Source organism: Myotis lucifugus, unplaced genomic scaffold (assembly GCF_000147115.1).
Source record: "Myotis lucifugus unplaced genomic scaffold, Myoluc2.0 scaffold_1142, whole genome shotgun sequence".
NCBI classification, from domain to species: Eukaryota; Metazoa; Chordata; class Mammalia; order Chiroptera; family Vespertilionidae; genus Myotis; species Myotis lucifugus.
This window is the reverse complement of record NW_005872190.1, coordinates 1-24,243: the sequence shown is the minus strand read 5'-3', so window position 1 is coordinate 24,243 and position 24,243 is coordinate 1. Positions and strand designations below refer to the sequence as shown.

The following is a 24,243-nucleotide window of genomic DNA, read 5'->3' as shown; positions in this document are numbered from 1 at the left end:
GGCCTCAGCATGGACTGGAGCTGGAGAACCCTCCTCCTGGTGGCCATGGTGACAGGTAAGGGGCTCTTGTCCTGGGTTAAGGAGGGTCCAGGGAGAGTCAAGGGGATTCCCCTCACTCCTGTCTCCTCCCCACAGGTGTCCACTCCCAGGTGCAGCTGGTGCAGTCTGGGGCTGAGGTGAGGAAGCCTGGGGCCTCCGTGAAGGTCTCCTGCAAGGCTTCTGGATCCACCTTCACCAGCTACTGGATGCACTGGGTGCGACAGGCCCCAGGACTGGGGCTTGAGTGGATGGGGAGGGTTCTCCCTTTACTTGGAATCACAGACTACACACAGAAGTTCCAAGGCGGAGCCTCCATGACCAGAGACATGTCCACGAGCACAGCCTACATGGAGCTCAGCAGCCTGAGAGCTGAGGACACGGCCGTGTATTACTGTGCAAGACACAGTGAGGGGAAGTCAGTGTGAGCCCAGACACTAACCTCCTTGAGGAGATTGCAGGGCTGGGCTTCAGGAGGCGCTCAGGACACCAGGGGGCGCTCAGGACAACAGGGGGTGCTCAGGACCAGCAAACCCAGGGTTTCAGCTCAGAGGCTGTCCCTGGAAGGTTATGCAGGCTTCCTATTGGGGTCAATGCTTTCTTCCCTCCTAGTGTCCCTGGGCAGTTCCTCTTTTTTTCTATGTGTCTTTAATTAGATTCTCTGCAGGGAAAAAGCCAGAAGTGGCTGTTCCAGATCTGGTCAACTTCTCGGGGAACACGGAGTCTAGGCCTCAAACATCACTAGGGATGCGGTTTGCCCCATGAGGAGCCCTTTGGGGGCAGTTAGCCGATTTCCTCTCACTGACATGGTTGCACCTGGAGGTGTAGGGTCTGACCCCTGTAGGCCCTACCCCTTGTGTGCCTGGGAGATGGACCAAGCTCTCAAGGTGTCCCCTTATGGAGGCAGGAAGGAGGTCCAGTGATTGTCCCTTTCACATCCCTGCTGGGCCCTGTTCCCCATGGGTCTCAGAACCTGGTCCCGGGGGACGTGTTCTGACACCTGTCCTGCTTCCCCTGGAGAATCCATCTGCATCCAGAGAACCTTCTGAAGGGAGACATGGTCCCACCCAGCTCTGCTGTGCCTCTAGCTCTGAAGACACAACCCACCCTCACCCTCTGTCCTCTGCCGCCCACATTCTCACCCCATGGGGCCTCCACAGGATGTCCCGGTTGATGTGTCAACCCTCTCCTTCTTGCCCTGGTAGGTTTTGCCTTAAATGGAGTCCCATGCCATCCCCTCATGCCCATCTCCTGTGCCAGGCCTTCCTGAGACACCGAAGCCAGGGCTACTGAGCCGTCCTGCTGAGCCCACGTGCAGTGCCCACGTGCAATGTCAGGTCCTGGGGGCCCCTCCTGTGTCAGGTGGAGACATAGCTGAGCACTGAGCTCAGCGCACCTCCAACATCTCACACCTTGGCTGAGGGAACCTCCAGGGGGCCGTGAGCTACAGTGAATTATGGTGGACAAGTCCATGCGACTGGGGTCAGAGGGCAGTGAGGGAAGGGCTGGGGCCTGCTCACCTATGATGTTGACTGCATCCTGCTGACCAGAGCCCAGGCAGAGAGGGAGCTCCATGAATCCTAGAAGTGCAGGAACAACCCAGCCAGCATGGCTCACAGATTGATTGTCGACCTATGAACCAAGCGGTAAAGGTTCAATTCCCAGTCAGGGCACATGTCGGAGATGCAGGAAACATCCCCAGTGTGTGACATGAAGGAGGCAGCCAACCAATAATTCTCTCTCATCATTGATGTTTTTATCTCTCTCTCCTTTCCTCTCTGAAATCAATTTTTTAAATCAATAAATACATAAAAATGTTGCAGATTTGATTCATAGTAGAGTCATATATGGGAGGCAACTGATCAATATTTCTCTCTCACATCAATGTTTCTCTCCTTTTATCTGTCTCCTTTACTTTCCCTCTAAAAATGAATGAATATATCCTTGGGTAGGGATAAAGAAAACAATATTTATATCTATACCTTTAAGTACATCTACAAATACATCTACATCTTTATCTATAAATCAATGGACATATTCTTAGGTGAGGATAAAGAAAAGAAGATCTAAAGAGGGCAAATACCTGGCTGTGGGCACCAGCAGTGCGGAGGTTCAGCTATGGGATGTGCAGCAGCAGAAGCGGCTTCAGAACATGACCAGTCATTCTGCCCGAGTGGGCTCCCTGTGTTGGAATCGCTACCTACTGTCCAGTGGCTCACGCTCTGGTCACATCCATCACCACGATGTTCGGGTAGCAGAACACCATGTGGCCACACTGAGTGGTCACAGCCAGGAAGTGCGCGGACTGCACTGGTCCCCAGATGGACGACATTTGGCCAGTGGTGGCAATGATAACTTGGTCAATGTGTGGCCTAGTGCTGCTTTAGAGGCGGGCTGGGTTCCCCTGCAGACATTCACCCAGCATCAAGGGGCTGTCAAGGCTCTAGCTTGGTGTCCCTGGCAGTCCAATTAGGGCAACTGGAGGGGGCACCAGTGATCGGCACATTCGCATCTGGAACGTCTGCTCTGGGGCCTGTCTGAATGCTGTGGATGCCCACTCCCAGGTGTGCTCCATCCTCTGGTCTTCCCACTACAAGGAACTTATCTCAGGTCATGGCTTTGCCCACAACCAGCTGGTTATTTGGAAGTACCCAACCATGGTCAAGGTGGCTGAGCTCAAAGGTCACACAGCCCAGGTCCTAAGTTTGGCCATGAGTCCAGATGGGGCCACGGTGGCATCAGCAGCAGCAGATGAGACCCTACACATGTGGCACTGCTTTGAGTTGGACCCTGCATGGCGGCGGGAGCGGGAAAAGGCTAGTGCAATCAAAAGCAGCCTTATCCATCAAAGCATCTGTTGAGGACCAACTCATCACTTCAGTGTTTATGTTTGCTTTTTTTATTTTTCTAATAAAGTCATGTCTCTCGTAAAAAAAAAAAAGAAAAGATCTATCTATGTCTATTGCCATATCTATATCTATATCTATATCTATATCTATATCTATATCTATCTACATCTAAATCATCTATAATAGTAAAAGCGAATATACTAATTAGACCACATGTCCTTCTGGACGTCCTTTCAGATGCAGCCACAGAGGTGTTGGGGGTCTGGCCCCTTTCACAAATTTCCTGCATCCGGCCTGTAGTATATCTATATCCATGGGAGCAGAAGCTTGGATTTTATCCCAAAGGAGTCACTGATTGTTCCCAAATCCTACTTCCTGCCCCTCCTACAACATAGCCCCTGGTATAGAAAGAGAGGACCCTGAAACGGTGACCAGGACGCCAAGGAGGGCCTGGTTCTCTGAGGGCACAGTCAGCACCTCCTTCCAGGAGAAGCCCCAGACACCAGGACCTCCCTCACCTCTTGCCCTTTGTATGTGCAGACACCTCCCATATGCAAATGCCCACACGGCCACCAGACATACACACAGTTGGGGTCCATTTAAATGCAGGGCCTCCTCAGCCTGGAGAATACTTTCTGGGGGACGAGGACCTCACCTGCTAGACATGAGTTCCATGTGGCTCTTCCTCTTCCTGCTGTCAGCTCCCAGATGTGAGTGACTCAGGGCTTAGACGTGAGGAGATGGGGACCCTGCATCTGAGCCCAGGACTCACTGTGTTCTCTCTGTCCCAGGTGTCCTGTCCCAGGTGCAGCTGCAGGAGTCGGGCCCAGGACTGGTGAAGCCCTCACAGACCCTCTCCCTCACCTGCACTGTCTCTGGATTCTCCATCACAACCACTGGTTATGCCTGGAGCTGGATACGTCAGCCCCCAGGGAAGGGGCTGGAGTGGATGGGGAATATCTGGTATGATGGAGACACTTACTACAGCCCGTCCCTCAAGAGCCGAACCTCCATCTCCAGAGACACCTCCAAGAACCAGTTCTCCCTTCAGCTGAGCTCCATAAGCACCGAGGACACGGCCGTGTATTACTGTGCGAGACGCACACTGAGGGGAAGTCAGTGTGAGCCCAGACACAAACCTCCCTGAGGAGACAGCAGGGCTGGGCTGCAGGAAGTATACTTACCAGCAGGGGTCGCTGAGTACCAGCACAAGGTCCGGACCAGGAGCAGGTGGAGAGTTGAGCAAAGATACCATTTCCTGCTCAGTCTTATATTAGTTTTGCTCCCAGGCTCAGCCACAGAGCTCACAGAAAGCCCTTTCTAGGTCTAGTTTTAGGGATTGTATTTGTGAGCAAAAAGGGGGCTCTGACAAAACTCAGTGACTGACGAGACCCTCACAGGAGGCTATGATCACACATCCTACCTGGGCAGTCCTGAGTGTGGGCACCCCCCAGGCCTATGACTTCTTTACTCAAAGGCTCATCTTTGCCTTAAGCACCCCGTCCATTGTTCCTGTGCATCTGGGTTAACACACCTTTGACATCAGCATGACCACCCTCAGGAGAGCACGTCTTGGCCATCTGTGTGCCCACTTTGGAGACTTACCTATGCGGCCCTTTGCCCATTTTTCAATTGTGTTGTTGTCTTCCTTTTGTTAAGTTGTATGAGTTGCTATGCATTTTAGAGATTAACCCCTTATCAGACGTACCTCTGCTGTTGCAAATGGTAAGAATTCTCTTTTTCATGGCTGCATAGCATTCCATGGTGTAGATGTACCATGGATTTTTCGTCCAGTCATATACTGATGGGCACTTAGACTGTTTCCAAAGCTTAGCTCCTGTATATTGCAGTGCAATCAGCATAGGGGTGCATGAATTTTTCTGATGAGTTCGGTTTCTTAGGATAGATTTCTAGAAGTGGGATCACTTGGTCAAATGGGAGTTCCATTTTTAATATTTTTGGTTTTTTGTGTTTTTTTAATTAAATCCTTATTGTTCAGATTATTATAGTTGTTCCTCTTTTTTCCCCCCATAGCTCCCCTCCACCCGGTTCCCACCCCCCCCCCCCGGCCGCCACCAGCCCCCCACACTGTCCTCATCCATAGGTGCATGATTTTTGTCCAGTCTCTTCCCGGATCCTCCACACCCCTTTCCCCCTGCAAGAATAGTCAGTCCATCCCTTTCTATGCCCCTGATTCTATTATAATCACCAGTTTATTCTGTTCATCAGATTATTTATTCACTTGATTTTTAGATTCACTTGTTAATAGATGTGTATTTGTTTTTCATAATTTGTATCTTTACCTTTTTCTTCTCTTCCTCTTCTTAAAGGATATCTTTCAACATTTCATATAATACTGGTTTGGTGGTGATGAACTCCTTTAGCTTTTTCTTATCTTTGAAGCTCTTTATCTGACTTTCAATTCTGAATGATAGCTTTGCTGGGTAAAGTAATCTTGGTTGTAGGTTCTTGGCATTCATCACTTTGAATATTTCTTGCCACTCTCTTCTGGCCTGCATAGTTTCTGTTGAGAAATCAGCTGACATTCGTATGGGTACTCCCTTGTAGGTAACTGACTTTCTTTCTCTTGCTGCTTTTAAGATTCTCTCTTTGTCTTTTGCTCTTGGCATTTTAATGATGATGTGTCTTGGTGTGGTCCTCTTTGGATTCCTTTTGTTTGGGGTTCTCTGCGCTTCCTGGACTTGTAAGTCTATTTCTTTCACCAGGTAGGGGAAGTTTTCTGTCATTATTTCTTCAAATAGGTTTTCAATATCTTGCCCTCTCTCTTCTTCTGGCACCCCTATAATTCAGATGTTGGTATGCTTGAAGCTGTCCCAGAGGCTCCTTACACTATCTTCGTATTTTTGGATTCTTTTTTCATTTTGCTTTTCTGGTTGGGTGTTTTTTACTTCTTCGTATTTCAAATCTTTGACTTGATTCTTGCGATCCTCTAGTCTGCTGTTGGAATTCTGCATAATATCCTTTATTTCAGTTGGTGTATGCTTAATTTATAGTTGGTCCTTTTTCATAACCTTGAGGGTCTCACTAGATTTCTTGAGGGTCTCACTACATTTATCGGTGGTCTCACCAGACTTTTTGAGGGTCTTATTAAATTTATCGGTGGTTTCTAGAAAGTTCTTGAAAAACCTTAAAGTGTGGTTTTGAACTCTATATCCAGTCATTTGCTTTCCTCCATTTCTGTCATTTGTGATCTGCTTCTTTGTCTCCGCATTTTTTATGCTTTCCTGTGTTGGTTTATGTGGCTTTGTGTGCTAGGTGTCCTATAGGGTCCAGTGGCTCAGCCTCCCCAATTACCTGAGGTGGACACTCTTGGTGCACCCCTTTGTGGGCTTTGTGCACAGTCTTGTTGTAGTTAAGCCTTGATTGTTGTAGGTATCACTGGGAGGAATTGACCTCCAGGCCAATTGACTGTGAGAATCAGCTGTGTCTACGGTGGGAGAACTTCTGTGCTGAAGACACCCTTCTGGGGCAAGACTTGCTTCAGTGGGCCTTTGGTGCTCACTGAGTCTGCCCCCTGAGTGTGTCCCTTATGGATCTGAGGAGTTGTAGTCTGGATGGTCCCACTCTGACCACTGGGTACACTGGCTCTTGGATCTAAGGAGGTGCTAATTTAGCCTCTGCCTGAGACTACCCAGTGGGCACTATGAAGAGATCTGCAGATTCCCCTTCCTTGTGTGGGGTTTGGAGGTGCTCAAATGAGGCCCACCTGTGAAGCAATGCAAGCTGCTTTGGGGCCTTGGGCCTTTTCTTGGAAGTTCTGGGTCTGTCTCCATTTTTAATTTTTAAATAGAAATCCATATTGTTTACCATAATGGCTGCACCAGACTGCATCGCTAATGGACCAAATAAACCGATGAACAAAAATAAACCCGGAGACACGGAAGCATCAACATACTCCGGAACCTCAGAGGGAAGGCAGGGGAGGGAGGGTGGGAAGAGATCCACCAATGAACTTGTCTGCATATATGCCTAACCCGTGGACACAGACAATGGGGTAGTGTGGGCATGGGTGGGGGATGTGGGGAGCTGGATGGGGTTTATGGGGGGAAAGGAAGGCCTATATAATACTTTTAACAATAAAGATTTTTAACGAGAGAGAGCAAGCGAATCTTGTTAACTATCCTGTCATCCAGTCCCCACCTTGCTCTATCCCACCTCCATGTCATTCCTCACCTTCCCTCCTTAACTTCAAATGCAAAATCGCAGCTGAAAATTATTATTCTCTGGAGCATTTGAAGTCTTGCTGCCCAACAGTTGTTGACAGTTTGGCTCCAATAAAATCTTATAAAACATTCTCTTCATGTTTGGACAATTCTTACATCAAGCTGTTGTCCTTCCTTCATTTACCACATATGTTCATACACGTTTCCTCCCCGTGTGCAGAGGGAAGTGCACACAATTATTAAAAACGTCCTGCCTCCACATGATTGTGGTGGTGACTCTAAAGAGTTCACAACCTTTGGATTGGGGATGACGCTCCAACCACTGAACCAACCAGCCAGGTCTCCGTGTGTAAATGATGGAAATTCTCCCACTTTGAGGGGCTAGTCAAACAGGGCTTTTGCACACAAACAGCAGGGAAGTTGAGTGAAATGTGTGGTATCAGGAGGCATCTGTGTTCTTGTGAGAGTGGCAGCAGGTTTGAGACAGAGGCTGCAGCCACAGCGTCCAGCCCAGCCTCTCCTGCCTCCTCACCTGTAGAGGTTCCAGTTTTCTGGAGGATCTGACTGAGGAAAATAACAAGGAGAATCTTTCAGTCTCGAAATAAAAGCATCAGCCAATTCAAATTCTTATTCCCAAAACCAAGAAAGGCAACATGGCTGATGGCGGGTGAAGGAGAATGAGAGGAAGCCCCATCCACATGCCTCTGGGGGAGCACCCCTGGGTCCCCATAAAAACCTCAAGGAAGGAGGACTCTCAATCCTGGAAGCTGCCCCCAAAGGAATGGGGTCAGGGTGACGGGTCTCAGGAAAGGAGGCACGGAGGGGGGTCAGGACGGGACCCCTTGTGGCCAGCATCCTTGAGTCCTTTCCCATCTGGGGTCGCCCCTAGGATGACAAGGTCAGGCATGCAGCCCAGGGTCCCAGCTGCACCTTATATGCAGACTCCATGCAAATGGGGCTCTCCTCCTGCTCATAAAAGGGGGCCCTTGCCCGGCATGTTGGGGAGACAACCAGAACCCAAGTGCCTGAGACAGGACCCCAGCGGCTCCACCATGGACTTGGTGCCAAGCTGCGTTTTCCTCCTGATCATTTCTCAAGGTCATTCTCAGGAGTGGGGAGCGCTGAGACCTGTTTCTGTGCCTGTTGGTGCTTCCATGTGATTCTCAGTCCACCTTGTGTCTCTGTGTTTGCAGGTGTCCAGTGTGAGGTGCAGCTGGTGGAGTCTGGGGGAGGCTTGTTGCAGCCTGGGGGGTCTCTGAGACTCTCCTGTGCAGCCTCTGGATTCACCTTTGATGACTACTACATGCACTGGATCCGTTGGGCTCCAGAGAAGGGGCTGCAGTGGGTATCCGCTAATAGTGGTGGTGGTAGCTCAAAATACACCAACTCTGTGAAGGACCACACCACCATCTCCAGAGACAATGCCAAGAACACGCTGTATCTGCAAATGAACAGCCTGAGAGCCGAGGACACGGCCGTGTATTACTGTGCAAAACACACAGTGAGATGTAGTCAGTGTGAGCCAGGACACTAACCTCCCTGAGGAGACAGCAGGGCTGGGCTGCAGGTGGCATCCAGGACACCAGGGGGCGGGCAAAACCAGCAAACCCAGGCTCCCAGCTCAGAGGCTGTCCCTGGAGGGTGGTGCAGGCTTCCTATTGGGGTCAATGCTTTCTTCCCTCCTAGTGTCCCTGGGGCAGTTCCTCTTCCTTCTTTGTGTCTTTAATTAGATTCTCTGCAGGAAAAAAGCAGGAAGTGGCTGTGTGTCAGATCTGGTCGACTTCTCATCTGGGTCCTTCCTGTCACCAGGTCCCTGATGGTTGCTCTCTGGGTTGACAAGGAAAACATTGTAGGGATTCCTGTCCCCTCACTGAGAGCAAGGTACCCCACCCTCCACGCAGGCTTAGCAGGGAACATGGAGTCCCGTCCCCAAACCTCACCTGAGTATGATCGGCCCCTCACTCTGCCCCAGGAGGAACCCTTTGGGGGCAATTAGTTGCTTGCCTCTCACTGTCATGGCTGCACATGGAGGTGTAGGGTTGGACCCTGCAGACACTGCCTCTCTGTGAGCCTGGAAGCTCCCACCTCTCCATGTGCCCCAGATGGAGGCAGGAAGCCCTGCTGGGCCCATTTCCCTGTGGGTCTCAGAACCTGGTCCCAGGGGACGTGTCCCAACACCTGTCCCGCTTCCCTCCAGAACCACCTGGATCCTGAGAACCTGCCAAAGGGAGACATGGTCCCACCACCTCTGTTGTGCCTTAGCTCCGCAGACACCACACCATCCTCACCCTCTGTCCTCTGTCGCCCACAGTCTCACACCATGGGGCCTGCACAGGACATGTGGTGTTGCTGTGCTCTTCCCTCTCCTTCTTGCCCTGGTAGGTTTTGCCTTAAATGCACCCCCACACCATCCTCTCATGGCCATCTCTTGTGCCAGCTCCTCCCTTAGACGCCAGGGCCAGGGCCACTCAGCCATCCTGCTGAACCCACATGTAGGGTCCACATGTGATATCAGGTCATGGAGGCCCCTTCTGTGTCAGGTGGAGACACAGGTGAGCACTGAGCTCAGAGCACCTCCAACAGCTCACAGCTGTGCTGAGGGAACCTCCAGGGGCCCGTTAGCTGCAGAGCATCGTGGTGGACAAGCCTGTGGCCAGTGGGGTCAGAGGGCAGTCAGGGATGGGCTGGGCCTGGTCACCTATGATGGTGCCAACGTCTCGCTGACCAGAGCCCAGTACACAGAGAGCTCTGTGAATCCTAAAAGTGCAGGGACAGCCCAGCCAGCATGGCTCCGTGGTTGAGTGGTGACCTATGAACCAGGAGGTCACGGTTGATTCCTGGTCAGGACAAATGCCCAGGTCCCCGTCAACATCCTCAGTGTGGGGCTTTCAGGAGGCAGCCAATCAATTATTTTCTCTCATCTTTGATTTTTCCCTCTCTCTCTTATTCTCCCTTCCTTTCTAATATCTATTTTTAAATATTTAAATAAATAAATGAAAATGTTGTTGGTATGATTAGCAGCATGGGTGTATATGAGAGGAAACTGATCAATGTTTCCCTCTGTCCTTCTCTCTCTCCTTTCCTTTCCCTCTAAAAATCAATGAACACATCCTCAGATGAAGACAGAGACGGAAGATCCAGCCTGGCTCGGGTTGCTCAGTGGTTGAGCGTCGACATAGGAACCAAGAAGTCACTGGTTTAATACCTGGTGAGGGCACATGATGGGTTTACAGTCTCCATCCCCAGTGGGGCCCATGCAGGAGCCAGACAATCAATGATTCTCTCGTGTATGTTTCTTTCTATCCCTCTCCTGTCCTCTCTCTCTAAATATCAAGAAAATTATATATTTTTAAAAATATCTGTATCTATGTCTATCTCTATATCTATATCTATAACTATATCAATAACCATATCTCTATCTCTATATCTATATATTATCTATATCTATGTCTAGTCTATATCTATATCTATATCTATCCCAGCAGAGGCACATTGATTTCATCCCTAAAAAGTCACTGATTGTGCCCACATCCTACTTCCTGACCCTCTCCTGCAGCATAGCCCATTGTGTAGAAGGAGAGGTCCCTGGGCACAGTGGCCAGGACCCAAAGATGGATCTGGTTCTCTGAGAGCACAGTCAGCACCTCCTTCCAGGAGAAGCCCCACAGACCGGGACCTCCCTCACCTCTTGCCCTTTGTATGTGCAGACACCTCCCATATGCAAATGCCCACATGGCCACCAGACACACACACAGTTGGCGTCCACTTAAATTCAGGGCCTCCTCACCCTAGAGAATACTTCCTGGGGGACGAGGACCTCACCTACAAGACATGACTCCCATGTGGCTCTTCCTCTTCCTGCTGGCAGCTCCCAGATGTGAGTGACTCAGGGCTTAGACGTGAGGAGATGGGGATCCTGCATCTGAGCCCAGGACTCACTGTGTTCTCTCTGTCCCAGGTGTCCTGTCCCAGGTGCAGCTGCAGGAGTCGGGCCCAGGACTGGTGAAGCCCTCGCAGACCCTCTCCCTCACCTGCTCTGTCTCTGGTTACTCCATCACCAGTGGTTACTACTGGAGCTGGATCCGCCAGCCCCCAGGGAAGGGGCTGCAGTGGATCGGGTACATAGATTATGATGGAGACACTTACTACAGCCCCTCCCTCAAGAGCCGAACCTCCATCTCCAGAGACATGTCCAAGAACCAATTCTCCCTGCAGCTGAGCTCCCTGACCATCCAGGACACAGCCGTGTATTACTGTGCAAGAGACACAGTGAGGGGAAGTCAGTGTGAGCCCAAACACTAACCTCCCTACAGGAACGTCTCTGACCACCAGGGGGCGTTCAGAGTCCCTGAACACAAGGACCAACCCAGCAGCAGGTGCATTTGGAGGTCTGGGCTGGTTCCTGTGTGGTTTCCTCTTCATTTCACGGTTTCCCTCAGGGAACCTCTGGGTCCTGATTCTTCGCTGACGTCTGAGTCTCTGAGCTAGAAAGTCTGTTGTAAAGAGAGACAACTTTCTCCTGTGAACAAAAGGCAGAGAGTCTCTTTCATGCACTCTTGTGCCATAATGAGTTTTATCAAATCTTCTGACCCACATCATCTGAATCTAACAAGATGCTCTAATGACTCAACAGTGCAGCTCCCCTGAATGCTGGACCGTGGGCCCCACATGTGTGTGAACCCAAAGCTGCAGAAGAAGGACCCACAGGGTGACAGTCCTGGTTTGGCCTCATGCTCACAGCACCCAGAGGAGTGGACACCATGCAGAAGCAGAGGCACAGCAGCTGGTACAGATGTTCATGACACACACACACCAAGGGGACGTGGGATGGTTATTATGCTCCTGATTGAAACCCCTGAGAAGCACAGGAAAGATCACTCAGCAAGTCAGACCTGCTTGGTTGGAGACTTTGAAGGAGGGGCTGCAGGGCTTTTATTTTGGCGAGGTGGTGGGGGAGGGGGAGGAATTCTGCTTCCAAGGACTTGTGTGGTTTCAGTCTCCCAAGAACTTCTACAAAGAAAACTATGGCCTCCTCCCTCCCGCCTGCGCACTGCTTTCCCTGTGGCCCCTGCAGTCCCAGGCCCAGGTGAGCTACCCCATGAACCTCTACCTTCTCAAGGCCCTGCCACCAGCTGGGCTGTTGCCACAGCTGCACCACTGCTGTCCCCTCTTGGTCCTCACATTGCCATGGGCCAGAGCAGGACCAAGCACTTCAAGGGACCTCAGTTCTCCCTCCAGGAGATGGTCAGGCCCAGTTGGCAGAAGCAGAAAAGGGGACTCAGCAAGAGGAGGCAGAAGCTGCAGGTAAAGCTCCTGCCCCCAGCACCCAGGTCCGTAGCGCATGTGCAGGGGGCTGGCCTGGTGCAGCAGCAGCTGGTGCTCCTGGACCTGGGGAACCTGGTGGCCTGGACCCCTGCGCCCTCCGCTTCTGGCCGCTGCTGCTGGACCCCAGCCTGAGTGTGAGGGAGAGGCAGCGGCGCCTCAGGGGTCTCAGTGCTTTGGAGGCTTTGAGGTTTGCGAGGACATGGTGACTGTGGATCCCATGACCCGGGTCGCACTGCTCCCAGAGGGCTGCGCTGGTGGGTTCAGAAGCGGGGCCTCCATGGAGGAGAAAGAGCAGAACAGAAACCCTGTGAGAACGTGGCTGCGAGGCCGCACGCGCTGTGGAAGGTGTGTTAGCGCAGTGATGGGGCAGCGTCTGTGCTCAGCAGAGAGGGCGTTTGGAAACGGTGGGACCGTGTTTGGGTGGGTTTCCCCCAGGGGACCTGGCTGCTGCAGGAGCATGTTGTCTGTGGGCGGTCCCTGGGGTCCCCCAGAGCTACTGGAAGCTCTCAGGGCGCAGCATGTTGCGGGCTGGAGGCCGCACTGTGCCCCCTGGGGGTCCCTGGAGCTGTCCTGTGGGAGAGGCTGGGGGCGCGCAGTGTGGAACCAAAAGGACATGGTTCCGTCCAAGAGCTGAGCAGGAATCATAAGCGCTTCCCAAGGGCTCATCTGAAGTTTTGGAGACGAATGCGGGCGCAGTGGTCACTCAGACACAGGAGGCCGAGATGGAGATGGAAACTGCCTCGGAGGTCAAGGAAAGGCTGCAGAAGGTGAAGGGCGGGGTCTGCCCTCAGCGATGAGATGGAGGAGGCTCCTCCTGAAAGAAGGGTCAGGAGGAAAACGTTCATCTGGGACTGACTTCCGCCCGCTCCCCAGGAGCCCAGAGGCCCAGCGCTGCTGAGGGCGCAGCAGACCCGCTACAGGTCCCCGTCAGCATGTGCTCAAGCCAGATGCCTCGGACCTGCGTGGGAGGAAAAGCTTTCCAGGGACCAGCGGGAGGCGCATGGAGAGCCCTGGTGAGGGCGGGCAGCTGCTGTACCCCTTCTGCCTCTCCCCCAAGATGCCCGCAGCCCTCACCCACCCCCCACTCCCAGGAAGGGGTCTGAGAAACCCGCCTTTCCCAGCAGCGCTGCAGGGGCGCGTGTTCCAGGAAACCCCGTGGGAGCCTTTGTTAGAAAGATGAACACTGTGCAGTGCGAGCCCGCGGGGGTCTCCTGAGTCTCCTGTCCCCGCTGCAGGCGGAGCCCCTGGGCGGGCGGCCCTCCCGGCCCTGGCGCAGCACCTGTCCACCCGCTCTTTTCTCAGCCAGACTTTCCCAGCACGTGGACTCCTGGAAGCCATAGGCAGTGCCTGGAGGTCCTTCTGCAAACAATGGCCGCCAAGTACAGTTCTCAGTGCAGGACCCCGAACCGCTGGTGACGCTGTGCAGAGCAGCATCCAGAGGGCAGCGTTGGGGGGAGTGAACGTGGTTAATATTTGGGAACCGCAGGCAGCGTCCTCGCCAAGGAAGACGGTGCCCTTGAACCTCTCAAGACCATCGCTGCTTCTGCTGGAGGGGCCACCAAGGGCCGCTCGCTGGTGGTCGGGGAGAGGCCTGGGCACCCTCTTCCATGTGTTCTCCGACGGCAACGAAGCTGAGAGGGCCTCGTGCAGATGCATTTGTTACCTGCCTTGAAGGAATCCCAGCCGGTCTCCAAGGTGAAGCTACGAAAAGAAGGGAAGGCAGATACAGGCCAGATCAGCTGTGCTTCTCCACACGTGAAGATGCACTGGAGGATGTTTGTCGTTTATCAAGAGACTTGAGGAAAGACTGGCTGCTTGACCCGTTGAAAGAGAGCAGCTCTTGTCCCAAAGTGTTCAACACTACAGGGTCCCTGGTGTGTGCATTTCCGAAAGCCGTTGTTCAATGTGAAGGTCTCAGACCTTGGAAGCCTGTCAGAAACCCGTCCTTCCTTGAGCTCTGGGATCCGAGCAGAGTTTCTCCTGCTCTCTCCCCTTCAGTCACCACACAGGGGAGGCTGGCAGCACGCAGGAACCTCGGAGGGTGTCCGTGAGCCGTGCAGGTTTGACTAATTTTGCAAAAACAAGAAAACCAAAGGCATTGCTTGGATGCTCTTTAAGTCAATATCATTTTATATTAGCTGGCTTTTTAAAACAAATTTGAAGACAAGCTTGATAAAAGATTTTTGGTGTGAAGTATATCAGTTATGTTTACCTTTTGTGAAGTGAATGAATTGAATTTGTTTTCCACTATTAAGTAGAATGTACGAAAGAGCTAATGGGGTCTTTATCACTCTCTGTAGAACCAGATCAGATGGATTATTGCTTTGTAACCTCACTCCTTGTTTATTTTGATATGTCATCAGAATTGGAGGAAAATATTTTTAATAAATAATTTTTAATAAAAAAGAAAGAAATCTATGATTTCTTATGTGATTTCCTGTGTGGGGGGCAGATGGAGAATAGGCAGCAATGAGCCCTCAGTTGTCAGAAGTCAAACAAAAAAGAAAATAGACTATGGACCCTATTTTATATACAACAATACAAAATGAGCAAAAATTGGGAAAAAAGTCCTTATGTCTGTACTAAAACCACATCTAAAGAAATAAGAAGAATGTTTAGAAGTAGAAGTAAGCAAATCATGGTGATGATTTCATTGACAATGATGATGGCGGTGATGGTGGTGATAGAATTGGAAAGGAATCTTGGTCCAATGTCTTGGTGGGAATCTGTCCTTTCCCACCAATCAGTCATCGGCTTTTTCAAAGGCCTGTGTCAACTTACAGTTGGGCCATTGGGGTCTCAATCCCTAATGGTATCTGAAGAGCAGGTGCCTGCTTTGTTTCCTCATAAGAAGTTATTGTGTGTGGACAACCACCATGTCCATAGAAAATGAGAAGAATGATTATAAGTAAGCAAATTGTGGTGATGATGATAATGATGATGGTGATTACAATGAAGATGATGGACTGAGACAGGAGCCCTGGTTTAATGGAATGAAGGCTCTTCAAACAGACACAGGGTCACCTTGGCTCCTCCAGTGAGAAATGTCCACTCTTCCCAGTGAGTGTTGAGAGATTTCATAAACGGGACCCCAATGAATTATGCAACTTGGGGGATTCCTGGTGAGACCATGTGGATAATCAACCCAAAGGTGTCCAAGTGGGAATACCTTGGGCCTGGGAAGGTGTCACCTTCTAGAACAGAGACACTGAGAATGTGCATGTTGAAACAGGGGTCCCTCTCCCACCAGTTTACAGTGACAGGTTCTTTATTTCCCTTGATTCCTGCCTGCATGATCTTTAACGTTTCTACTTCAATAAACTCCTGCTCATCATTATTCAGGTATTTCCTATGATGACACCAGCTGTCTCTCTCATGCCCTGCACTTCCTTCTGGGCCTTCACTGGAGGAGGCTTTAAACCCACATGTCCAGGAACTCTCTGTCCATGAGCATCAGGCACATTTCTGTCCTGTGACTCAAATCAAGTCCAGCTTCTTCTTCTCACCCAGTTCCACAGTCACGTCCACATTTATGGGTAGTTTCCCAGCAGCGCTCCCCTCTGGTACCAGCTCCGGCTCCAGCCTCTGTGGCTGCTGTAGCCAATCCACATGGGCAGTGGAGGCTCAGCATTTTCTGGGAAATTCTTTGTAAAATCACCCAAAACACTGATGAATTGAACTTTAATAAAATAAATACATTTGCCCCACCAAATAGTCCATCATGTAAATTTAATAACAACTTAGAAATAGAATATCTTTCTGAATCCTGTGCCTGATGGGAGAATGTCTGCATTGCATATTAAGGGTGTGTTATGTTGTGGGGGAGAGCCTGGCACCCTCTGACCTCAGTGAGCATCCCCGGGACAGGACAGAGGGAGGCTGGGAGTGAGGGATTCCTAACTGGGTTGAAGTTCCCTTTCCTGTGAGAAAATGTATGCTAGGAATTCTCCATTCCCTTCATTGAACCTATACATCACTGATAACACTACACTGAGAAATCAGGTCACTTAACAGGCTGCCATATCATTTAAAATATGAGAGATTCTCAATGGTTCACATGCATAGTCACTGCTTTTATTTCTAATCTTTTCTCCAGGTTAAAACATGATTACCTCTGAGTGATTAGCTCAGGGTCTGTGCAATATGTAATGGGCTTGCATAAGGGAATAGTTTTCACAGTGTATTATCCTATATAATAAAAGCTTAATATGCTAAGTGTCTGGTCGACCAGTCAGCTGTTCAATCAAGTAATCAAAGCTTAATATGTTAATAATATGCTACAGCTGTTCAACCGCTCGCTATGACCTGCAATGACCACCAAGGGGCAGACGCTCCAATCAGTAGGTTAGCTTGCTGGTGGGGTCAGGCTCATTGGGATTGAGGGAGATGGGCCAGACATGCACTGAAGCCCTCCCACAGTTCCTCCCTGGCTGGCCAACCTCCCATGTCTCTCCCCAGCCCCAATCGTGGACTGGTGGGGTTTCTCGGCCTGGACTGCACCCTCTAAAAATCCGGGACCCCTCTGGGGGTGGTCAGATGCCAGTTTCAATCCAATCCCACAAACCAGGTCAAGAGACCCCCCACACACACACACACTGGTGCATGAATTAGTGCACTGGGCCTCTAGTAACACAATAAAAAGTTTCCAACATCAGGAATCAAGGGTCTTCCTTTTTCTTGTGCTTTGGTGGTAGTTACTCATATCACAGTGAATAACAACCTCAATCCCACTACTTATAAGGAAGAGGCTGCCCCACATGCAAATTTCTATTCAAGCTCCAGGGTACATCCTCTCCTGGGCTGAGCAGGCTCACAGCTCTCTCCTCACACAGGGCTGAGGTCTCTGGGAAGGCAGAGCTGTGGTCTAGAAGAAGATGAGGCTGCTGGGTCTTCTCCTGTGCCTGCTGACAGCCCCCCGAGGTGAGGGTCTCAGGGGTCAGACAGGGGTCATGGATTGGCTGTGACTGCAGGTGACTGACAGGACTGATGCTCCTTGTCCCCAGGTGTCCTGTCCCAGGTGCAGCTGCAGGAGTCGGGCCCAGGACTGGTGAAGCCCTCACAGACACTCTCCCTCAAGTGCACTGTCTCTGGATTCTCTCTGACAAGCTATAATGTACACTGGATCTGCCAGGCTCCAGGAAAGGGGCTGGAGTGGGTCGGGGTTATGTTTGGTGGTGGAAGTACAGACTACAACCCAACACTGAAATCCCGCCTCAGCATCACCAGGGACACGTCCAAGAGCCAAGTTTACTTAACACTGAACAGCCTGAGAGTAGAGGACACGGCCGTGTGTTACTGTGCAAGAGACACAATGAGGGGAAGTCAGTGGGAGCCCAGACACAAACCTCCCTGAGGAGACAGCAGGGATGGGCTGCATGGGCTGCACAGGACACCAGGGGGCCCGCAGGAACCACAGCACAGAGAACAGCCCCAGGAGCAGGGGCAGAGCGAGGTGGGGAGGGAAGGGCCTTCCTGTTGGGCACAGGGATTTCCTCTCAAGCTCTCAGCTGCCTCCACGGAAGGTTCCTGCTCTTTCTCTGAGGCTCTCATTTCCTGCTTTCTCACTGCAGACCCCAGAGGAGGGGTAGCACTGCTGTCTGGCAGAGGACATGTGGGCAGTGATGGGGACTCTCCTCACCACGTGTCTGTATTTCCTGCTTTTCTTTCTCCACAGAGACCATCCTCAGTGCTCTCATCGGTCTGTGGTTGGAAACCTTCCCACCAAGAGAGACCCCAGCACTGCCAAGGCCCCTGGGTGCTGAGCTGGGGGTCTGACCCACATGCCCACCTGTCCCCATAGCGCCCTCCCTTCTGACAGGCCCACAGTAAATAAAACAGGTGCACGTCCCGCGGACAGTGGAGGCCGGATGGACCCATCTGAATGGTGCAAAGGGCCCTTGAGGGCTGCTCCCTGGTCAGCTCCCCTGTACAGGTGCCAGGACTTGCTGTTTCTGGAGCCACAGGAAATGACCTCAGCTCTCTCCCCATAGGTGTCTCACCAGCACAGATTTGAGATGACAGCAGTGTGCGTATCCTGTATTGTGCAGTTTCATAAGGACGTTTAACAAGGTTCATTGGAAATCATCTCATTTCAACAAGTAGCTGACTTGGGAATTCTCTTGGTGAAGGAGAAAGCTTTACAGTCTTCCAATCTTTTTAATTTAAAATCATGGGCTAAAGTTTGACATTTCAAAATGACGGTGTTGGATCCTCTGTAGATCAGTCCTTTGAGGATTCAGAAGGGATAAGCAGGTAGAGGCTGCTTCTGGGGTTGTTGCTCCATCTCAGCATTTTTCCAACCTCCATGTTATAGGTGTTGGAGTGGATCCACCTTCACGTCACTCATGTCTGCAGGATGGAGTAGACCTCCCTTACTTCCCTCCTTGCTACTTTCATGGGTTTCCAGGAGCCATGAGAACCAACTGTGTCTGCAAAGCTTTCTCAAATCATGCACTGCACCCTGACCTCTGTTTGTCTCCCTTTTTCCCCTCCTGATTTACGGCTCTGGTGATTATAGAACCTTTCACCACTCAGGAATGGGACTTGGTGAAACCATGAGCTGGTTCTATGAAAAGACAGAAAAGATTGATGAACCATTAGCCAGACTCATCAGGAAACAAAGAGAGGGGACCCAAATAAATAAAGTCAGAAAGGAATGCGGAGACATAACAAACAAAACCTCAGAAATAAAAAGGATTGCAATGAAGTACTATGGACAACTATATGCCAACAAGCTGGACACAGTACCCCAAAACTGAAACAGAAGAAATCAGAAAACCTGAATAGGCCAATAACAGCTGAGGAAGTAGAAGAAGGAATCTAAAACCTCCCAGCAAACACAAGTCATGGGGATGCCTTTGCAGGGGAGTTTTACCAAACATCCAAAGACGAACTAACACTTATACTCCCCAAACTACTCAAAGGAAAACCAGAGGAAGGAACACTTCCAAACTCTTTTCATGAGCCCAGCATTATCCTAATTCCAAAACCAAATCTCACTCCTACTAAAGATAATTACGGGACAATATCCCTGATGAACATAGATGCTAAAATCCTTAATAAAATATTAGCAAATTGGATCCAGCAATATATTTAAAAGATCATACACCATGACCAAATGGGATTCATCCAAGGATGCAAGGCTGGTACAATATTCATGAATCAATAAACGTGATACATCCCACAAACAAAAAGAAAGACAGGAATAACATGACCATATCTATAGATTCAGAAAAAGCATTCGACAAAACCCAGCTCCACTTTTGATAAATACTCTCAGCAAAGTGGGAGAAGAGGGCTCATATCTCAACACAATAAAGGACATGTATGACACACATGCAGCCAGAATCATCTCAATGAGCAAAAACAGAAACCATTTCCCGTAAGAAACAGAACAAAACAGAAAATGTCCCCTTTCACCACTCTTATTCAACATAGTACTGGAAGTCCTAGCCACAGCAATCAAACAAGAAGAAGAAATAAAAGGCATCCAAAATGGAAAGAAGGAAGTAAAACTCTTATTATTCAGAGATGATATGATATTGTACATAGAAAACCATAAAGACTCCACAAAAATAACAAAAAAACCCACACACCTAGATTTAATAAATGAATTCAGCAATGTAGCAGCATACAAAATTAACATACAGAAATCAATAGAACTTTTATGCACCAGTAATGAATTCTCAATCCCATGTACCAGTGCATCAAAAAAATTAGGATACTTAAGAATAAGCTGAACAAACCAGGTAAAAGGCTTGTACTCAGAAAAAATACAGGATGTTTAATGAAGAGATAGAGGAAGATGTAAACCAGTGGATAAATATATCATGGTCATGAATTGGTATAATTAACATCATTAAAACGTCCATATTACCCAAAGCACTCTACAGATTCAATGTAATCACTATTAAAATTGCAACAGCATATTTCACAGATCTAAACAAATAATCCAAAAATTTATGGGGAACCAAAAAAGACCCCCATTAGCCACAGCAATCTTGAGAAAGAAGAAGAAAGGTGGAGGGACCACACTACCAGATATTAAATTATACTTCAAAGCCATTAAAATAAAAACAGCCTTGTACTGGCACAAGAATAGTCATATACATCAACGGAACAGAACAGACAAACCAGCAATCTACCCAAGCCGTTACACTCAATTAATATTTGACAAAGGAGGCAAGAGCAAACAATGGAGTCACAGCAGTCCCTCCAATAAGTATTGTTGGGAAAATTGGACGGATAACTGTGCAAAAATACAAAACAATACACGAACATACACCATTCACAGGAGTAAACTCAAAATGGTTAATAAACCTAAAAGTGAGTAGGGAAACCATAAATATCCTAGAAGAATCCATAGGCAGCAAAATCTCAGACATCTCTCATAGCAATGTGTTTACAGATACATCTCCCAGGACAAAGGAAACTAAGGAGAAAACAAACAAATGAGAATACACCAAAATAAAGTGTCTGCACAGCAAAAGAAACCATCAACAAAATGAAAAGGGAGCCCACAGTATGGGAGGACATATTTGGCAGGTATCCATGTGATAAAGGGTTAATATGCAAAATATATAAGAAACACATACAACTTAACTAAAGGAACACAAACAATCCAATTAAAAAATGGGCAAAGGACCTAAATACACACTTCTCCAAAGGGAACATAGAGAAGGCCAAGACACATAGGAAAAATGCTCGAAGTCACTGACCATCAGAGAGATGCAAATTAAAAGGACAATGAGTATCAGCTCACACCTGTCAGAATGGCTGCCATCAACAAATCAACAAATGACAAGTGCGGGTGAAGAAGTGAAGCAAAGGGAACCCTCCTACTCTGCTGGAGGGAATGCAGACTGGTGCAGTCATTACAGAACACAGTATGGAGTTTTCTCAAAAAATTAAACATGGAACTGCCATTTCACCTAGCGAACCCACTTTAAGGAATATATGCGAAGGGACCCAAACACTAATCAGAAACAATGTATGCACCGCTATCTTCATAGCAGCACAATTTGCAATAGCTAAGACTGGAAACAGCCCAAATGCCCGTGAGTAGTTGAGTGGATAAAAAAGCTGTGGTACATTTATGCCACCAAATACTATGCAGCAGTAAAAGAGGATCTCTTCCCTTTGCATCAGCAAGGAGGGACCTGGAGAGTATCATGGTAAGTGAATTAAGCCAGTCAGAGAAAGACAAGTATCACATGTTCTCACTCATATCTGGAACATAATGAACAAAATAAACTGATGAAGAGAATGGATCCAGAGACCTGGAAGCATGGAGCAGACTGGGTAATCTCAGAGGGAAGTCGTGGTGGTGTTGGGGAAAGAGGTCAACCAACAAACTTCATAGGCATATGTCCATCATCCAGGAAACAGATAATCGGATGTGAAGACCTGGGTAGGGGGGGGTGCTAAAAGGTGTCAATAGGGGATAAAGGGGACATGTGTCATACCTTCAACCATAAAGGTATAATTTTAAGAAAAAAGAATTAGGACTTGGACCCGCAGACTCCCAGTGAACATGGTCCCTGTGTCAACCATCTTCTCTCAGGTGGGGTCAAGACCTCAGCTATGAAATACTCTGCCTCATGAATATGCAAAAGACAGGAGGTAGACCAGGTTAAATATGGGTAAGACTGTGCCCTGAGGGAATCACCCACAGCCACACCCTCCCCTACAGAAGTGCTCACAGCACAGACCTCAGCATGGACTGGAGCTGGAGAACCCTCCTCCTGGTGGCCATGGCGACAGGTAAGGGGCTCCTGTCCCAGGTTAAGGAAGGTCCAGGGAGAGTCAAGGGGAATTCCACTCACTCCTGTCTCCTCCCCACAGGTGTCCACTCCCAGATGCAGCTGGTGCAGTCTGGGGCTGAGGTGAGGAAGCCTGGGGCCTCCGTGAAGGTCTCCTGCAAGGCTTCTGGATCCACCTTCACCAGCTACCCTGTGCACTGGGTGCGACAGGCCCCAGGACAGGGGCTTGAGTGGGTGGGGATAGTTTTCCCTTTACTTGAAATCACAAACTACGTACAGAAATTCCAAGGTAGAATCTCCATAACCGGAGACACGTCCACAAACACATTCTACATGGAGCTCAGCAGCCTGAGAGCCGAGGACACGGCCATGTATTACTGTGCGACACACAGTGAGGGGAAGTCAATGTGAGCCCAGACACAAACCTCCCTGAGGGAGACAACAGGGATGGGCTGCAGGTGGCGCTCAGTACACCAGGGGGCGCTCAGGACCCACAGCACAGAGAGCAGCCCCAGGAGCAGGGGCAGAGGGAGGTGGGGAGAAAGGATCTTCCTATTGGGCACAGAGATTTCCTCTCAAGCTCTCAGCTGCCTCCAGGGATGGCTCCTGCTCTTCCCCTGAGGGTCTAATTTCCTGCTTTCTCATTGCAGTCCCCAGAGGAGGGGGTCACACTTCTCCTGGCAGATGACATGAGGGCAGTGATGGGGAGTCTCCTCACCAACATGATACTGTACATAGAAAACCCAAAGGACTCTACCAACAAACTAATTGATTTAAGAAACAAATTTGGTAATGCAGCAGTTTACGAAATACAGCCAAAAATCGATGGTACCTTTATGCACCATAATGAATTCTGAGAAAGGGACATCAAACTAACAATCACATTTACCAGTGCATCAAAAAAATTATGATATTTAAGAATAAACTTGACAAAGCAGGTAAAAGGCTGGTACTCAGAAATATACAGGATTATGAATAAAGAGATAGAGGAAGATATAAACAAGTGGAAAAATATACCATGATCATGAATTGATAGAATAAACATCATTAAAATGCCCATATTACCCAAACACTCTACAGATTCAATTTAATCCCTATTAAAATAGCAACAGCATATTTCACAGATCAACAACAAATACTCCAAAAATGTATATGGAACCAAAAAAAAAAAAAAAGACCCCAGTTAGCCACAGCTATCTTGAGAAAGAAGAACAAAGGTGGAGGGATCACAATACGAGATATTGAATTATATTCCAAAGCAATAGTAATCAAAACAGCCTGGTACTGGCACAAAACAAGCATATATATCAATGGAACTGAACAGAGAGACCAGAAATCTACCCAAGACATTATGCTCAATTAATATTTCACAAAGGAGTAAAGAGCATACCATGGAGTCAAAACAGACTCTTCACTAATTATTGTTGGGAAAATTGGACGGATAAACGTACAAAAACAAATACACAAACATACACCATACACAAAAGTAAACTCAAAATAGTTAAAAGACCTAAAGGTAAATAGGGAAACCATAAAAAACCTAGAAGGAACCATAGGAAGCAAAATCTCAGACATCTCTCATAGCAATGTGTTTACAGATACATCTCCAAGGACAAAGAAAACTAAGGAGAAACTAAACAAATGGGAAGACATCAAAATAAAAACTGTCTGCCCAGCAAAAGAAACCATCAACAAAATGAAAAGGGAGCCCACAGTATGGGAGGACATATTTGGCAAGGATACATGTGATAAAGGGTTAATATCCAAAATGTATAAGAAACCCATACAACTTAACCAAAGGAAGACAAACAATCCAATTTAAAAATGGGCAAAGGACCTAAATACACACTTCTCCAAAGGGGACATACAGATGACCAAGAGACATATGAAAAATGCTCAAAGTCACTGACCATCAGAGAGATGCAAATTAAAAGGACAATGAGGTATCAGCTCACACCTGTCATAATGGCTACCATCAACAAATCAACAAACACCAATCAGAAACAATGTAGGCACCCCTACGTTTATAGCAGCACAATTTGAAATAGCTAAGATCTGGAAACAGCCCAAATTCCCATCAGTTGCTGA

The 24,243-nt window shown here is 48.8% G+C and overlaps 1 pseudogene and 4 gene segments (V, D, J or C); all 5 read left to right on the top strand.

Annotated features, from left to right (window-relative positions):
• Window positions 1-9: 9 nt before the first annotated feature.
• LOC106695351 lies at window positions 10-2,909 on the top strand (annotated as a pseudogene). Its single transcript, XR_002827370.1, has 3 exons — window positions 10-55; window positions 136-434; window positions 2,081-2,909. The product of XR_002827370.1 is annotated as a cell division cycle protein 20 homolog pseudogene (transcript).
• Window positions 2,910-3,549: 640 nt separating this feature from the next.
• Window positions 3,550-9,283, top strand: LOC111824288. The segment is given in 4 exon segments: window positions 3,550-3,595; window positions 3,677-4,000; window positions 8,344-8,414; window positions 9,218-9,283. Coding segments are annotated over 4 exon segments (507 nt in total).
• A 1,617-nt stretch (window positions 9,284-10,900) lies between these two features.
• Window positions 10,901-11,335, top strand: LOC106695350 (the record flags this gene model as incomplete). The annotated part of the segment is given in 2 exon segments: window positions 10,901-10,946; window positions 11,028-11,335. Coding segments are annotated over 2 exon segments (354 nt in total), but the record flags the coding sequence as incomplete, so codon positions are not given.
• Window positions 11,336-17,268: 5,933 nt separating this feature from the next.
• LOC106695349 lies at window positions 17,269-17,982 on the top strand. The segment is given in 3 exon segments: window positions 17,269-17,314; window positions 17,398-17,693; window positions 17,965-17,982. Coding segments are annotated over 3 exon segments (360 nt in total).
• A 4,128-nt stretch (window positions 17,983-22,110) lies between these two features.
• LOC111824289 lies at window positions 22,111-22,533 on the top strand (the record flags this gene model as incomplete). The annotated part of the segment is given in 2 exon segments: window positions 22,111-22,156; window positions 22,238-22,533. Coding segments are annotated over 2 exon segments (342 nt in total), but the record flags the coding sequence as incomplete, so codon positions are not given.
• Window positions 22,534-24,243: the final 1,710 nt, after the last annotated feature.